Raw genomic sequence first — 19,460 nt, 5'->3', positions numbered from 1 at the left:
ATTATATTTATAAGAGCATATACTTAGGTATTGCGTTTCAATATAACTGATATGTTTTGAACGTGTACGCACGACGACTTTACGATGATGTCATATAAATCCCAATTCGTTAGCAATCCAAATAAAATGTGTTATGTACTTGCCATGCGTACAACCTTCATGATTTATGCTAAACGTTGTTTGCCTCGTATATTCTAAAATCAGGTCTTGTAAACAAATACGACATAGGATGTGTAAATACGATTATTAGTTTCAGTATAATATATTATGTTACTTGCGAAATATCACGGCAGCAAACAGCGAAGATTCGAACAATCCATGCACCAAAAGCACGTGTACAGCATACCACGATAAAAATGTTAGCACAAGCCTCGCCAAGGTACAAAATGAACTAAACACTTTCCTCCTTATTCATAAACGTTATTTATCTAAGGACGGTGCATTGCTGTGATAACAAGTCTGTTTCTCAGTTTTGTTTATCTGATAGCTTGCTGTTTGTTCAGATTTGTTCATCTGACAGCCAATTAGATTCAAGTTGTATCTCAATATTAGCCAATCACAACGGCTCTATGTCTACGCACTACGAGGCTGCCATGCCGTCAGCACAGAGAAACAGACCTGTTATCGCAACAAATATAGAGCTTAGATAAATAACGTCTATGAATAAGTGGGTTTACATATAATCAGAATCATCATTACTGATGATTGCTTCCAGTTATCACGACCAGTCACAATACACAACTATGTTGCTATTGCAATGTACGCAAAAAATTACAATACTAAAAACGCTTATGTACTAGTTAATTACAATTTTATGGTACTAACATGATAATATACATATTTTAAAAGCGGGTACACGGCGACAATATCTAATAGACATTCTCGAACCGCATTCACACTACTAAACAAATTGTAAAAAACCTCTCCGGCCGTGCCTATTGCACGCCGAACATTTTCGCTAATGACTTCGATCGCATGGATATTTGTACTTTACTCACGTTTTAGAATTGAATTTCTAAAATATATTTTAAATTATCATCTATCGAAGTCCGTCTATAATTTGTGTCAAACACACACAAATAGACGCACTGCGCAGGTTTACTTACAATCTAAAATTGGTGTTCTGTTATTTGTAATTAATTATAATACTGTATAACACCGACATATAGTTAAAGATCCTTGTAATAAAAATAGCATAAGAGACTATATTGTGCAAGCAGGTACCAATACGAACAGCGTTAGACCACGTGATTGTTGTCTCGTTTTATTTACTAAATAATATTCATAAATTATGTTTTAAAACAAGACAACTAAGACAAAATAAACCATGGTCTCATGTCGCAAATATAAGTGAAAGATGTTATCTATACACGACAATATGTCAAGCAGAAGGAGTAGTCAATTATATAGAACACACTCCCTTAATAACAAACGAAATCGTCACCGGAGACCTGACTCGAAAGACATATTTACATAATATAATAAGCTTTAGTGAAGATGTTTTATGTACGCATAAGGTGAAATAATGATAAAACAAAAACGAAAATGCAAATAATAATGAAAAAAATAATTGTAATAACCTAAATATACAAATAATTTTGGTTACAAATCGTAATACGAGCGTATTTATAACAATAATTGTTATTATGGTGATATGTTTGTTGCAATATCTTATAATGAAAGAACTTACAATATAAAATGTACGGTGGTATTATAAGCATACGTGCTTTATTTTCATTGCTCGACGGCGTTCGTGTTAATAAATCACAAGATAACATTAAATACAATAATCAAGATTCACAGGCTCCTGATGATATAACTAAAAACATTTCCTTTATCTTTGGTGTCTCAAAACACGCAGATGACGCAACTTACATTCGCAGCGACGTATAATGCAGGACAAGTTTCTGATGGGTGCGACAAATTGTGTCATTTTTATATCATTGAGTACCATTTCAAATAATCAATAATCCACCTTTGCTTGTGTCTAGCGTGGAGCGATACTTGGTTAGCCTTCAGTCATATGTTACAAATCCCAATATGCGTCCAGATCTGACGAATGGTAGTATTTACAAAACTTTCGCAGTCCTATGTCATCCTGTTCGCAATCCGCGAGCGGCGCTTGTGTTATCGTAACACAAATCAAAAGCAACCTTACACCAGATTTTTTAAGTAGATAACTGATAATTATTTAAAAATGTACGAACTCGCAACGTGATCGCCTTCCTTCTGTAGCCTTCAGTAGTAGAATCTACTTCATCTATTCATCATATATATCATCTGCTGAGTAAAGTGGTGACTGGTGCATCAGTGTCTTGCGCCGGTCTACAAAGTAAACTGGGCGTGGAGTTTAAAATAGGCTTTGAAAAGGTTTAAACGGTTTAAGTTGCTTAAAAGGTGTTCTGGCACCTTGATAAAACTGAGAATAATATATTAAAAAGTAGTTTCTTAAAACTGCATTCTCTGTAAAATTGGCTAGTAACTATCTGTTGAGATGACATGAACGATTTAGACGGCCTCGTAAAAATATCCGCGTTGAAAAATCTTATAAAAGTATCGCGGGCGAAATTTCATTATTTGTTTTTTATTTATACTCACTACAATAAACTAATTAGTACATTCAGAATAATCATAACATAATATCGACTACGAAAAATGAGACGCTCGAGAGCCACTGTCAGCACGTCAGCCTGACTTAATTCATTATTGATCATAATAAATTTTAAAATTATCATATTATATAGAGTGTTCACACTTGCCATCGTCCACTTGTCCAAAATGTGTCAATGTAAGTTGATACTGCTGATATTTATACTACTTGGTAAAATACATAAAGATAAGTCACAAATACGTAACGTAGGTGATGTTCGGAATTTTTCAAATCATTATTTCGACATTCATAATATATTTAAAAAACAATCACGCGTGTGATATTGTACTATATAAAGACGTTGATACGCGATTGCTACTGTTTCCATCTTGATGCATTAAGTTATTTTATTTATGATTAATTTAATAAACTGGCAGCGCATAATAATACGTATGTTGCGTACAAGTAACAACGTTATCATTATGAAATTTGCCATTCAGAAAGGAATAATTACTTACGTGTGTCAAACATAGACCATCTAGAAAGGACGCGGCATGCGCTTTTTGCCGAACAAAGAATTGTTACACTTTCAATGTAACTACTACATAGAAAATGCAACAGTAACATCGTTTTAAGTCGTCATGATCGCACACATAAATAAATCTAATACGTACAAATACACATATTATGTTCAACGCACATTAATCAGCTAAATACAACAGTTTTCATAACATGTGCGTGAGCATTTGATCTTATACTTTGGCAGAAAGGAAAGATTGTACACGCCGCGTTCTTCATACACTGGCTAAGTTGCCAGGTAATTATAACGTTAGCTAGAAATATGTCACAAAACCGACATAGTTCAATGAGTATGATAAAATTATAACCTCAGACAAACAGTAGCATATTTGAGTTAATTGTATATCCAATAATTTTCTAAATTATTCATGTAATTTCATGCAAGAGACGCTCTTAATTTGATATCACTCATAAGTTTAGTAACAACTTTAAATGTAACGCAGAAACGATCACAATAAGTTGTTTCAACTTATATAATAATAAAACACCTTCGATATGAAACAATACAACCACAATATAACATATAACTACGTTATTGTAAAACAATTCAATTATTACCTACAAAATATAACATAACTTGTAATACATTAGGTTAAGCCACAGTGAGCAATTAACCAACGTGGTTGTAATGTTGTGGCTTTATAAAGCGTTTTTACGATTTATTCCATTTTCTCGCAGTGGTATAGGTATTAAAAATATTTCATACACTTCATACAAAATATTCGAATATATCTCTAGGCTCACAGCAAATTGAGTAAAGCGTGCAACATTAATTTGACTTCTTCATACGTCTTTTGCAAACTATCAGAGTGAACCACAATTATCACAATATAGCTCATATTTATATTACGAGTAATGCCCGAGTTCACACTCACCCAATGAAGCGACACCAGAGCACATCGCGGATACAGCCTCTCCTTGATGATAGAATATCAGATTATAATATTTAGGGCAAAAGTGATCAGGTATCAACAATTTCACAAACTACTGCGGTTAATAGGTTACAGTTAAGGACATCATATAAATATCAAATAAATTACTTCAAAATATACTAAAGTTCTCTGATGCAAGGGATATATTATATTGGATATATGGAATAGAAAATTTAACAAATTGATTTCGATAGAATTTAGTTATTTACCAAAGAGTTTTCTTACTAAAAAAAAATATTCACAGAATCGATGAATAAGTGTAGCGTTCATTGAACTGTTTGAACAATTTTAATAAATTCCATTAATATTTCTTTCTTGGTGAAACAACTTGTATTCGTTAAAATGATTTATTTTCCTTTTCGTGGGACTTTGATTGAGATAATATATTTGACCACAGAAGTGACTGTTCAAATAGTTTATTTATTGATTTGTAAACATTTTACCCTTTAAGCCCAAATCCATGTTGCATCTTTATATAATCTTAATAATATCCATGATAGGTTCTTATATTGTATTAGATAACTTCTAAACTTGTTTAGAAGTCGAGTGTCTCGTGGTCGGTGAAAACGGGCACACCCATGCTGGCACTAATCACTCGAAGTGACCGTTCCGCTTCTATATGCTTACTAATTATTTCAGTACATCTACAACCTTTGTGACCGGGCCTGGATTCATGTCAGTGTAAACTCGCAATGTGGCTTAATGTCAATTAGTGAATAACACTAATATGTATGTACACAATTCATTATCAAAATAATTTATATTTATGTCCGCCACTTTCCGTATAAATTGCCGATGTGTCACAAGCCAACTAAACACTACGTTACCATGTCGGTGAAATACACGTTACAAAAAATTGATTTTATCAAACTCTGTACAAAATATGTTATGTATTGAAGAATTATCATGAATCACGGGTGAATGTACTAGTAATAAATAAATTAAGAGACTTTTATAAATACGCATAAATACATTTTACTTAAAATTATACGCCAGTAATACTTACAAACCAATGTAACTCATTGCAATTAATCAACCTTACATTATATATAGGTGTGTTGTAGAAAGTCAAAGACGCGGCAAGATAGCCTTTCGCACTCGACACTTGACACTAAATATCAGCGAGAAGTTCCGAGTAATAATGCGTAGCGCTTAAGTAGTCAAGTAGCCGCCGGGGCAGAGGTAGGTTACTTATAAGGTCGCGTCGAACGTACTTCAGTATCACAAACCTGGAACAAAATGTCACATACTTATTCAGAAGCCGGAGCCGCACTCCATGCCTTCATGAGCGCAAATCTTAGTTTGACGGAAAGCGTAAATGTCAAAAAAAAAACAATGGAAAGGCGAATTTACTCGGTACAAGTATTTATAATGCTTCTATTCCTCTTGCATATAGATAATATTTACAACCCTGAGTCTATAATATAGTTCAATCTATATATTAAAATATTTATGCAATATATATTATCTCAATTTTTAAGCCGTGTTTAGATTAGAAAGATTTTCCAGCAATTTCTTTTCAAATTTGTGTCACATAACCAGAATTTTTAATAACAACGCACTCAACTGCGCCAGTCATTTCGACACATAGTATTTTAAGTTTAATAAGATAAAGTAAGCTGGCTACAATATCTCTCTAACAGGACCACAATAGTGCATACATACTGTTGCTTGGCGGCAAAAATAGACATCGGTAACACCCAACAACATGCCAACTTAAGACATACCAATAAGGTCTATAACTTTAGACGGGTCGCATGTATCTTAACTGTCATCTTTACTTGCTCAACAAGTAAAATTTTTTATCAACACGAGGAATAAAATGCAAGTTGGTGGCACAAATCGCCTAATGGTGTTTAAGCGTGAGTTGTTATTGCAAGTCCCGCAAGCTATAAAAATTGCAGAAGTCTGCTTGTCGTGATTGTCTACATGGTAAAATCTACTTGCTAAAGTATATTTTTGCATGTTTTCTTGCTAATCTCAACTCCAATTTACTAAAGTGGTTGATGCAGATTCCGCAAATGCAGAAAGTAAGGAATATGCATAATCACCTGCACATATGCTGTAAGCTCTGCACTCGCTTAAACCTGGACACAGGGTACAAAAGTTGTACCCTTACGGGGCCCAGTAGAGGTCGCAAATTCAAGAAGAACAAATATCTACCGCTACGAGACGTTTCAACGGCATTCTCTATGAACTCGACTATAGTTTGCGCCTTGAACATTGTACAGCCTCCAAAACAGAAGTTACCTGAAATCATATAGCATAGTAATAGTGGTAGAATGTCGATGCAACAGTCCACGTATCGTTACAGATACCTTTATACATAACAGTTTCATTTTCGATTAAGTACCTAATTGACATCTTACATATAACTGTTTATTCATAGTTAAGGCTGGTGATATCGGCTGTTGTCTATAACAGGTTAACGCGTCTCGTAATAACTTAAAAAATAGTCTTAAACAATTCCGCTTGTTTGCGGGGCGGCGCTTTGACCTTATTTGGACACACCTTAATATTTACCTAGTATAGTCGTTTTATCTAAGTTGATGGAAACAAAGTATCGAATAAAAGACAACTTACCCTGGTCGTGTTCTATCCTTACATGCCTAAGACCATTCAACTTGAACGTTAACGTAAATATATAATGATCATCGCTGCTGTCCCGGACTATAAACGAACCGTCCGGCTCATTGGAAAGTATTTTTTCTGCTGCTTCTACTGATATCGGGCCCCAATACCACCCATACTGCAAAAAAATAGTATTATGAACGTAATATATGAAAGCTTAATGTCGGATTCTTGAATATCGTTATGCAACAGCTAAATTATAATGTAGATTGTGCTTTAAGTATTTTAAGTTATTAGGAAAAATAATTAGGATCATTTATTAAAAACAAAATTTCGAAGTCAAGACTAGATATTTATCTATCATAAAATAATATGGATGACTTATAAATGTATCTTTGCCTCAACAAATTGAATCCTCAAAACGAATGTAAATGGCAAGTAACACTAAACAAAATAGTAAGATGCTTACGTCTTTGACTTTCTGTATCGACGTGGCAAAATCCATAACAGTGTCGTCCTCGTTAGCAGGTCGTCTCGACGAGTGCGAGGTGGCATGAGACTGCGGCAGCGGCGGCAAAGCCCGACGGACAACTGCTGGAGGCGTGTCTTCTCTCCCATCCACTCTTGCTATTTCCGTAATATTCTCTACCACAGGCTGCCTTCGCCATCGAAAAAGATTACAGAAACTTTGTTTTAAATTAAGGGACAAAATTCTAACAGGCGACAACTTGGCTTTCTGGTTCTGATTTGAAATGTTTTTTTTCACCAGTTTGTCATTTTTACTAACTTCTAAAATGTCTTTTGTAATGTTTTCTTTATGTTTCATATGCTTAGTATTCATACCAAACGAATTCTTTGCTGTTTTTCTGTGATTATTATTTGTTTCGATAGTCCTCGATATATCAACATTTTCTTTCAAGAAAGCAGAAGAACTGGTCTCTTTATTCACATGTCTGGAGTGTATTCCGACACTTGTTACTATTGTGTTATTCTTTTTATGTATTGTATTCCTACATTCTGAATCACTGGAACTAGAATAGAGAGTATGCAAGTACTTCCTCATTTCTCGTAACGTTAAATGTAGCGAGTCTGTGTCGGAATCTGTGGCGCTTTTCTTAAACGAAGAGCTCGGTAAGCTGTGTCTTTTAGTTTTAATGTCTTTATGTCTATTCGATTCCTTTGGTTTTTGATTCTTTTCCACCGTATCGTTAATAATTGCAGTACTCTGCGGAGTACTCTTTACACGTTTCTTGTTAGTTCTTGCACTTTTTTTAACTTTGTTTCTCATATTACTATGACTAGGGTGAACCATGTCTATAGGGACAGCATAAATGTCGCTGTCGAAAGGAACATTGTACATGTCAGTTATATCAGACTTCTGAGCAGGCAAAGTGTCATGCGATATCGCCTGTGTTATAAAGCTCGAGTCATCCGCTTGGAATTGTGTTACGAGCGAGTTGTGGCTACTGGACAGCCGCGACGAAAGCGAATTCCGCGACGATGGTCTGGTGCCGCGACAAGGGCTTAAGTGCAACAGTCTCGGGCTTGCAAATCTGTGGTTTAGTCCTTGACGACGTTCATACAAACACTCCGGTTTTAATTTTCTTGGGTACAAAGGCGACAAGCGCCTTGTACTACTAGATACATCTAAGTTCGACGTTTTTAATTTACTTATAGGCTCATTGGTAAAAACAACAGATGGAGGCACATACACAGCCGTACATTTATCCACATTTACTGGGGCAGGAACATCCTGTAATAATAATAAAATATAATTCAGTTTATATTAACGTAAATAGTCAGAAAAAATGTTTAATATTAACGTAATATTAGGATAATCTATCACATTAGCATCCAAGGTTATGAAAAACAGAAAATTTCAATAGAACTTTACCCGAACTGGGTATCGAATCCGAGACCTCAGCGTAATAGTCGTACCGTGTACGCAGTGACTACAACTACACGTACCAAAACAATTTATTCCTATTGTAAACATTAATAAAATTATCATTTAAATACAAACTGAATATGAAAATATTGTTATAATCTGTTGGTGTATACGAATTGTATGCTAATTTTAAGTAAAAAAACCTACTAATTCATTTACTTTCATGAACTCAATGTTGAATATTTTGACGTTTTTCGGTCGTACGTTAAGCATTCGTAAGTTGTATACAGGTTATCCCAGAAAATAGTGTCAAGCGGGGATCAAGAGATATAACAACCCTTGGGGTGGATTTTGGATAAATTAGCCCCATATATGTTAATCTTCTGGCTGTCGGTAAAGACAATTAATAAGGGATATCTGGGAACGCCGATGGACGGTTGGAGCCTGACTGCCGTAAACATATTTTTCGAGTTCTTCGAGTACATTGCGATTCCAGGGATTGGTGGCAGTGTGGGTTGTTGGCTTCATGCTGCCGTCTATACCCAGGTCGTCCGTCAATGCTCGGGAGCTAATGAGCAATGACACGATCCAAGAGGAGCACCCATGAAGCATCGCGCAGTGCTTAGATGAACCCGTGGTCGCCCCTAGTACGCTGAAGATGGCCACGGTGTGTGTAGTGTGTGTAAAGTCGGGTTGTTAGACCGATAATTTTAACCTAACCATCCTGCAGCTACCGCCGCTTCTCTCTCCCTAGAGGCTGGGCGGTAGAAGTTACGGCACTTACCTCGTGGAAACAAAAAAAGGTATTTTTATTTATTAACAAGTGCGGACCGCCTTTACTTGTTTTGCCACGATGTGGCCACTGCGTGCTGAATGGTTGCCGACCGGTGGTATAAAGGATCCGGTTATTCAACAAAGTAGGTGATAGACGTACAAGCAAGTACGGGCACCTATTTCGGGCTAGACGACCTTTTTCGCTCTTTTTCCTTGTGCTTCGCCGTACATTATAATAGGTATCATATTTGGGTGACAAATTAAGGAAAAAGATGTATAATCTAGGCACAAGTACACGTAGAAGCTCGTATGAATTATTTACTTTACATATATTATAAATCACGATATCGTGAGTATGACTCTGCGGATCCGCAGATGATCTCTGGGTATAGCACTTGACTCTCTAAAGTCTCAAGGCGGTAGCATTTTTTTATTTCTTTGAATTACGAGAAGAGCTTGTCATTCGCGTGATGGTAATGGTAATTTCAAAGTATCGTTTGGTATTTCACTGCGCTCGTTATCCTGAGTCATGAGATGTTTAGTCTTATTATTTCCAGTAGTTACACTGGCTACAATGTCCTCCAAACAGTGACTACTCATTGCTACTTGCGGCGGCAGAAATAGATATTGTGGATCACCACATCATCTACCAAGGCGGATTCTCACATAAGTTACACCTAACATTAGTTGCTATGCTTGGTTGATATATGGAAAAACGAAATATTCGATCGAAGACCGAGTTTTATTCGTACTCACTGTCGAATGAAAGTGACTACCTACAATTAAATTTAGTCGTTAATTATAATTACTCCAATCCTATTAAAATATTATATAGAAAGTGACATGTTGTAATTGGTTATAGAATAAACAGTTTTATTTATAACTTATTTATTTGTTTTCTACGTATTGTATACCTGAAATTCTGGCGGTGGTTCTATGGTGGTTAGAACTACTTTTCCAGGGCCTTTCTTTACTGTATTGAAAAAATCTCCACACATACGTTCGGAAGTTTCAGTTGATTCGCAGAGGGATAGTGACCTCTCATCGAAATCACTCTCTTGTAACTGCCGAAAAATAAGGCATAAATAGAATGAATAATTAATATATCCATATAAACTAAAGAATTATTCTGGCATAACAATATTAAATATTTATAAAAATCGCTAAGCAAAATAATATTGTAACACAGGAAATGTTATATACATAAATAACAGTCACAGTCGCTCTACTGCAATAATTTATAACAAGTCGTAAATGAGGCTTAAGGTTATAGCTTAAGGTCCATTTTTCATACATTTTGTTTCACCTTTAATCTGGGTAACTAAACAAGTATTGACAAGTAAAGAATTTAAATTCACGTCTAGTTAGTGATTAGTTCTCGCAGTTGAAAGAAAAACGTAAAAATAATTAATATGCATGGATATATCGGCCTTTAAAATTTAATACGACGAAATTTCGTTTTATTGCAATAAGAATTATTGCAATAAGTATCTTTATATGATTGAAATGGAATGAATTTTTGGAAATTTTAGATACCATTCATTGCATTAATAACTTTGTCATTACTAATTTCCTATAGAAAATTGCAGTTATTAATCTGGTACAATGTATATGTATAAAATTCTTTATCTAAACATTGAAGGGACAACAGTAGACTCGTGAATCATCATTATTAGATAGGAATTTACTATTTAGATATCATAACAATTATAATTATTGATATGCCTAGATTTAATATGAATAATGATCTTCATATTATTTGTATGTTTAGTAACTGGTAATAATTATAATAGTGTATTTGAGATTCTTCGAAAACATTACAGTTGCATAAAAATTTAATATAACACCTACACAAAATTAGCAACACAAGAAAAAAGTCTCATTTAAACTTTAATTGTCATTATCACTAATTGTAAGTAATCATCGCTGAAAAAAGTTATGCCACTTTAACATGCAAAATGGCAATACAGCTCCCATTCTTGTTAACTAACAGACACAAAAGTCTTTCAAATATTATATATTGGTAACCGTGCGGGATTGTGAGTCACTGTGGATGCCCTCTGCCCCATATAGGGGACATAATTTACAGCAGATGCAAACAGTTATGCCAGCAAATAATCTGTAATCATTGAAGCACTAGAATAACAAGAACACAGCATATACAATATAACCAATCAAAATTAGCAAAGAATTCAACAATTAAGTATTAAACTAATAAAATTTTATTAAACATGAGTTGATGATTTGTATATACTAAAATTCATAAATTAAAATTCTAAGTATTGTACTACTGTATTAAATATGAAGCTATTATGTGGTGTATTAACAATCGCTTTTGAAATAAGTCTCAACCAAGCACTAAAATATCACAATTCGCTAAATTTTGCATGTGTAAATTGTGAGCAACAAAAATCTCTAAAGTAATGGCAATTCAAAAGGTTATTATTAATTATTGATATAATCTGAACAGAATAATCAATTTGCAATTGTTTTCATAATGCTGTTGGTACAATTTACAAGATTAATAAACATATTCAGGGAACAAAAACTTTATGTTAATATAAACTTAATTTTTCACTACTTTGATGTTTGTTATAAAAAAATATATTACATATTTTTCCTTTTCTAAACATAAATACTTAAAATATAATATCATTACTTACTAATATGCATTACAATATATTTTGCTTTATGCTATTTATTTTACATGAATTTTGGGTAATTCTATTGTTCGCTAAGATTTTCACCTAGAGATTGTTGTATGAGTATAAAATTCAACAGTCTCAACATTTATCACAATATTCTATTTTTGTAAGTTGCTGACTTATTCATATTTAAGACACTATACTATATTATTAGACGTAATTGATTTTGGTGATGGGTCCAAAAAGACCACAGAAAGATTCTTTTAAGTACTTTTTTTTATTTTATTCAAAAATTGCCAAGTCCAGACAAATAGTTATGAATAAGAGTGTGTAAACAGCTTACTCAGGTGTATTTGTTACTCATAATTTTTGTATATTGGTGCATGAATTATTCGCTAAGTTATTCAGTGGATAATTCATCAACAATCTACATGAGCTATAATACTTTCCATCCTGGACATGTATAAACTTTCCATCTTATATATATCTGGCACATATTACTTATAAAATCTAATTCACCAGGCATTTATATTGATAACATATACAAAACCAAACCATCTTAACCAATATTAGGAGATGCATACAAAATTTCAATAAATGTCAAAACTGATGCTATGTTATGATCTGAATTAAACGTAATAAGCACTTTTAGATTACAAATTTACAGTATCATTGTGATATATTAATAACACTTGGCAATTCAGTGCAAAATGATAAAGAAATCTTTGTTTATATACTGGAAGGACGTCAATGTACCTACACACTGCCATTTAAATGGAGATGTGCATTTGTGTCAATAGATTGTAGACAAACGTAATTTGCAGTGAGAAAAAAAAACATAAAATTCGGGGTACTTGGTTTGTTGCAATTCATATGTGATTTATAGGCTTCAAATAAACGAAATATGCGTAGTGCTTTACCTCCGATGCAACGTGATGCCATCCGCTTGCAGAATCACTTGAAAAAGAGCCACTTGTGATCAGTAAACCACTGTCTTCACTTAAAGGAGGCGCTTCGGAATGTGTCGAGAAGGGTGGTGACTCCATTACCCCACAAACGATATTATTAGAAATATCATATAGAAAACATAGAAGACACTAAAATTATTATACCTCATAAAAAAATACGATAACACATGGTAATATTCAATCACTTTTTCCCCAAAGAGAATATTTGTCTTCGTCGAAGCAATAGTTTTTTTTTTTTATTTTCCCTTTTCTATTGGGAAGGCAAAGGGCTCTAGCCCATACAGCCTCGTCATTAATAGTGCTTTCAATGAGATTCTGTACGATAAGGCCTAAGCCAAATCTTCATATTATTTTCTTGTTAATGTTATTTAATAAGGCCAAAGCCAAGTCGTAAGTTTATTGTAAATCCTTTTCATTTTTCATTATATATCAATTACTGTATTGCTGATATATTCATAAATTACTTGGTTTGTCTCTGTTCGTTTCAGTATTTCTACTTTCCATATATATTATAATTCTCTTTGATTTCTACTATAGAGCGCGGGACAAGCTCAGATTTGCAGTATATGTTAATTAATTTGTCAATAAATATAAATCTTTGTATACTAAAGGCAGTGCACTCAAACATTATGTGATTGTTTGATCAACATTCTGATCGCAATCCGTGCATTTAGGGGACGACACAATACGCATTCAATTAAGATGGGCTTTAAAACAACCATGTCCAAACCGAAGTCGGTTCAATATAGTGTAATATTTTCGATACTCGTTGACATTGAATCGACAGAACCAAGGACACTTTCCCACATGAATTAATTGCTGCATAATGAGTACCTTTTACTTTTAACGTATTCAGCCAATATTCTTTGCATTCGTTATGAATAGACTCTCTTATTATTTACTGGCAACATCATCAACAGGGATGCCTGAGAGGGATGCCGCTGTCACTGTCAACAATTGACTTGGCTAAAAAATCAACTTGCTCGTTAGTTTATTGGTCTCTGTTGCTCGTTTCCTATTACGCCTACATCTGTATTCTCTTTGACCTACATGCGCAGGTGTCCAAAGGAATTGTACTTCTTTGCCTTGATTCTTCAGTAGAAACCAACGACTCTTGATGTTGTATATAATGTAATTCGTATTACAATCCAAGTTATTATTCTGTAAGGCACGTAAAACACTCATGCAATCCGTTATAATGAGCCAACGTTGATCATTTACTTGATGAATATATTGCAATGTAAATAATATTGCCAAAGCCTCAGCAGAAAAGATACTCAACTCAGACGGAAGTTTGCGACCAAATCCAAAAGTAAATGAGGAATATAGAAAGCCATTGATACATTTCTCGACTTGGAACCATCAGTAAATATTTTTCTATATTCATTGTATTCATCTGAAACTACTGTTTACCTCTTCTTTATGTTTCATATTATTATTTACAATGATAGGTATGGACGTAAATTTACTTTCATAACTGTCCATATAGCAAGCCCAGTTCTCAGGTCTATGAATTTTATATTTCTGATCAAGTTGAATTATAAATGAAAAATCATGAAGTGGATAAGGTACATTAGTAGTGGGACCATAGGGACACTGACTATAAAAATGTTTTAATTTTCGCAATAATAAATTATTAGCCATAGATAATAATTTAAGAAGAAAACAATATTTTTGATACTTAAATCTATATGATAAAGGAGGAGTATTGCACTCTATTTATAATGAATTTATAGGAGTTGTCCTCATAGCACCAGTAACTAATCTAAGGTTTTTATTTTGCAGAACATCCAATTTCTTCACAAGCTTTTCATTCGATGCAAAACACAGAAAACCATTTTCAAAATGACTGCGGACAAATGATTTATACAACATTTACACAACATGGGTCAGCACCCCAAGACATTTTTGCAAGTGATTTTAAAATATTAAATCTCTTACCTGCCCTTCCCATAATGCAATCAACATATTTCTTCCATGAAATATTTTGAGTAAAAACTACCCCTAAAAATTTTACTTCAGACACTTGTGGAATTTCTCTCTAATCTTAAAACAATTTGATTGTTATAGGACGAGTTTTATGAAATACTATCATTTTAGTTTTGTTGATATTGATATCAAGATTGAGATATGTAAAGTAATTATTAAATTAAGCTTATAAATATATAATATGAATATTAAAGGACTTAAAGTTCCTCCTTAACAGACACCTTTGAATGATGCTCTAGGTCCAATAAGTTGATTTTGGAATTTGACATACACTACTCTACCATGTAAAAAATCAAAAATCCATTTCACATTTTTTTCAGGAATACCAATGGTCAATAATTCAGAAGCTAATATGTGATGATTGACATTATTAAATGCTCCAACAATGTCAAAGAAAATACCTATTAGAACTTCATTGTTCTTGAATGCATTGAAAATATCAAAATGTAAATGAGAAATACTTTCAAGACAAGAGCGGCCCTTGCGGAATCCAAATTGGTACGATGGTAAAATATGATAGCTTTCTAAAAAAAAATCTATTCTTTGTTTTAACAATTGTTCAAATATTTTTCCCATACATGAAATTAAAGCTATTGGCCTATATGAATCAGCTTGTTCTTTCTCTTTATTGGGTTTTAAAATTGGTACTAAACAATCTGTTTTCCAACTTAAGGGAATGACTGAATGATGCCTTAACAGATTATATATCTTTAATAAAACATGTTTTGAATTATTTGTTAAATGTTTAAGGACTTTATATGGGATACCATCGAGGCCAAAGGCTTGTATCTCGTCTAGAAGAAATGGCTGAATTTAACTCTGCAAAAGTAAATGATTTTGTAAGATAATCAAAACTGGAAGCAGGAATAAGTTTATTATTTAAGTTTAATTCAGCCTCAACAGTGGAAGGTGTGTATTTTCTAATAAAATCAAAAATCCAATCTAATCTGGTACAGGAATTAGAGTTAGTGTTTACTTTTTGAAAATTTTCATATAGTACCATATTCTAGATAAAGGAGTAGTTCTGTTGAAGCTTTCACATAAATTTTCCCAACTTATTTGCCTTTCTTGCTTCAGGGTCAACTTCTTAATAGCTTACAGCTTTTAAAAAGTAAATAATTGGATTTAGTTGAATTACATCTGAAATTTACATATACAAGTTTGGCCTGTTCAACAGCCAAAGCACACCTAACATTCCACCAAGGTAGAGGTCTTCTATTTTTATTATAATAAGTGCTGGACTGACTCTGAGAATTAAGACGATTCCCAACTGACATAGACAACTCAATAGCTGTATCTAACAAATTCATTAATTCTTCATATGCATTTAAAGGATTTTCTTCATTATAATGAAAATTATACATAAAACTATCTGTGATCGTTCTAAATGTATTCCAATTAATTTTATGATAGTTATATTGTTGAGGATATTGTTTACTATCAGGCAATAAAATTTGTTTGTTTCTAACAAAACTTTCAATATCTTTATATAATCGCAAGGTCATTGGCGCCTCTTAAAGCCTTAATACAGGTAAATGATAGCTTCCTTGAGGCTCATCATGCACGGACCAATCACACGAAACTGCAACATCAGAAGAAACTATTGTAAGATCAAGAGCATTTTGTCGCCATTTATGAGAAGCTACTGTTGTCATCTGACCATCATTCAGAATTACCAACAAATTATCATCTATACATTCTAAAACATCAGATCCACAAGTATCAGAAGTCATGCAGCCCCAACTATGGTGCAAGGCGTTGAAGTCTCCAGCAATAAGCAAGGGCTCAGGTAAACTTTGAATTAGGTTATAAAATTTATTTTTAGAGAAACGTGGAGAGCATAATTTGAGGCTGTAGAGAGATACTATGGTCAGTTCCTTATTATTACCATAATATAAACGAATTGCGATATTTTGAATGGATTTATCGCTAAAAGTGTCTAGTTTTTTAAAATTAAGGATTTTATGTACTAAAATAGCAACGCCGTTATGATCGTTACCACTGTCTAATCTCACTATTTCATAATTTTTGAAACTAATATGATGGTGTGGCTTCAACCAGGTCTCACATATAATGGCAATATGAATGCTTTTCTCATAAAGAAAATGTGAAAAAATATAATGATTACTTAGTAAACTCTGGGCATTACATTGTACAATATTTATATAATCCATAAAAGAGAAAAAATTAAGAGGAAGCTTTTTGTTCTTGTTGTATGTTTTGGATGAGAAAATATTTAATAGTTTTACTACAAATGCTAGTTTCATTTGATTTGCTCATAGTGATAATTTTTATAACTGAATCAACTAGTACTTTCAAAAAGTGATCAGAATCTAAAAATGATATAAATAATTCATTAGGACTTTTTTTCTTGCCACCTAGTGAAGGAAATGATTTTTCATTGACAACGTCCACAGATGATCTTTTAATTAACTTTTCTTTGTTTTGTTTAATTTTATCTTGCCTTACAGGGTATTCTAGGGAAATAGGAATATGACTCCCTTTGCAATGTATACAACAGGCATTAGTTAGAGCTATTGTGCAATTCTTATAATTGCGATTGCCAGCACAAATGGAACATTTTTCGGAGTTTTTACAAAATTTTGCTAAGTTGCCGTATCGGAGACAGCGTAGACACTGTTTAACTGGAGGAATGTATAGTGTAACCTCAAAACGCCAGCTATTGAAGTTAACACTTTCTGGTAAAATTTGACAAGAGAATGTAATACACACAGTTTGTGTTGGTTTGTAGATTAAATGTGTTGTCATAATTTTTGATTCTTTTCATAATTCTTCGAATAGATATTATGTTTTTAGTGGTTGTTAGCGCAGTATAAATTTGTTCGTTCGATAGATTGATAGGAACATGATAAATAACACCAGTAGCTTCCGTGGCTGCAGCTGGTATACTGGCTTTAAGCTTATTCATATCAAGAAATTTTTATTTGACTGTGCAGCATTAGCCAAATTTGCACTATCAAATATAACGCCCACCTTATATTTATTCATACGTACTAATTACTTAATTCCTTTATTGTATCTTTTCAGATTATTCGCAAGAAACATCATATATCTATCCCCCAGCGGCTTGTTGTTTTCAAGGCTTTCTAAGAATACAATATATTCAACATTACCTGAATATTCAGTATACACTCTTTGGTAATTTGGTATTTGAAAGGTTTTGTACTTATCCACAGCATCAACAGATTTGTGAGATGAAGAATCTGACTCCTCCAACTCGGCCTCATCAAACCCTGTCTCAGCTTTTTTCTTACGTTTCCTTGTCCCCCCCCCCCCCCATCTTGGACCAATTCCTTCTTCTAGTTGTAAATATGTATCAAGATATAAATATGTTATAGTTATGTAACTTAAATCGTGTTCAAATTTTTATTAATAAATAAATTAATAAATAAATTAAAATTGCGCCTTTTCGTTTTAGAGGTTCCCGCGCTTTTTTTCAACGGCAATAGAGTGGATGTTTTTTTTATGTCTATGGTTACATGGTAGGGATGCGACATATTAACGTTAACACATTTTAATACAAGGCTCCACGTCATAGTATGTGTCACGGAACGATAAATGCATTCAGTATTAATTGAAGAATTATTATTAGTTGTGATCCAGCCCAGCCGAAATTTGATCGTAATTTATAAATACATTATGCTTGATTGCGATTTTGTTCTATTATTATAAGCTGACATTTCAATCACATATTGGTTAAGGATCGTACACAATAATATTATTGTTTTCTTTTATTTACTGTACCTACTTGAAATATATATTATAATAATATTTATGAGTCCAAGCGTATAATGCTTTTAAGGAAGAATTAAAAGTTTTTGCATCACATATGAATATAATAATATTGTAGATATTCTATTAAAAAGTCCACGCTTTGTAACGGAGTATGACGCGAGTAAGATAAACCGCAAATAATTGTAGAAAATATCCTAGAACATACAAGAAATTGAAATTTTAAATACAGCTGAATATGCCTTATAATTAAAAATAAATATACGGTAGACTCGTAAGATTTCTGCTCTATTATAGCCATAAAATTAAAATACCGTGAAAGACAAATCACTGCAAATAACATTGTTTATAAAATACTGTGTCAATTCACATTAAATATTTCAAAACCGTTTACCTTGTCTATTCTTAACGGATTTTAAAAATTATTAATCAAAAAGACATTATGCAGTTACTCCTGCATCATTTCAGCCGGGAATCGCCCACTGCTGGAGATAGGTCTCCCCCATTGAGCGCCCTCGTCTATCGGATTCCGGCGAACCTCACCAGACGTCGGTCCATCTCGTGGGAGGTCTGCCTACTCTGCGTCTCCCGGTTCGTGGTCGCCACTCCAGAACTTTTTCGCCCAAACGGCTATTAGTTCTACGATACGTTTTTTTACGATATCGTCATTAATATTATATAAAAATCCATACGTCAAGGTGTATGATATGACTATGACGATATTGGAGATTTATTCAGTAATTACAACTCCGCTTATAACGACCGGCTGTT

The 19,460-nt window shown here is 33.4% G+C and overlaps 1 protein-coding gene and 1 long non-coding RNA gene across 10 annotated transcripts; one reads left to right on the top strand and one right to left on the bottom strand.

Moving 5' to 3' along the window:
* Positions 1-1,546: 1,546 nt before the first annotated feature.
* LOC115447973 lies at positions 1,547-13,190 on the bottom strand. 2 transcript variants are annotated; one of them, XM_030175273.2, is made up of 6 exons: positions 12,900-13,025; positions 10,249-10,398; positions 7,142-8,425; positions 6,685-6,850; positions 6,153-6,351; positions 1,547-5,330 (listed from the first exon to the last, which is right to left on the bottom strand). In XM_030175273.2, the coding sequence occupies exons 1-6, from the start codon at positions 13,023-13,025 to the stop codon at positions 5,213-5,215; spliced, it is 2,043 nt and encodes a 680-aa protein (XP_030031133.2). In that variant the 3' UTR covers positions 1,547-5,212. The 2 variants fall into 2 exon arrangements, with proteins under 2 accessions (XP_030031133.2, XP_030031134.2); XM_030175274.2 differs by lacking the exon at positions 10,249-10,398 and having other exon boundaries at positions 12,900-13,190.
* A 707-nt stretch (positions 13,191-13,897) lies between these two features.
* LOC115447987 lies at positions 13,898-18,356 on the top strand. Of its 8 annotated transcripts, none has more exons than XR_005113244.1 (5): positions 13,898-14,312; positions 14,733-14,835; positions 15,257-15,434; positions 15,687-15,845; positions 16,014-18,356. It is a non-coding gene; the product is annotated as an uncharacterized LOC115447987 (long non-coding RNA). The 8 variants fall into 8 exon arrangements; XR_005113246.1 differs by having other exon boundaries at positions 15,687-16,725; positions 17,985-18,356; XR_005113245.1 differs by having other exon boundaries at positions 15,687-16,725; positions 17,408-18,356.
* Positions 18,357-19,460: the final 1,104 nt, after the last annotated feature.

Source organism: Manduca sexta, chromosome 27, assembly GCF_014839805.1.
Source record: "Manduca sexta isolate Smith_Timp_Sample1 chromosome 27, JHU_Msex_v1.0, whole genome shotgun sequence".
NCBI classification, from domain to species: Eukaryota; Metazoa; Arthropoda; class Insecta; order Lepidoptera; family Sphingidae; genus Manduca; species Manduca sexta.
The sequence above is the reverse complement of the archived record's forward strand: the minus strand, read 5'-3'. Positions and strand labels throughout refer to the sequence as shown.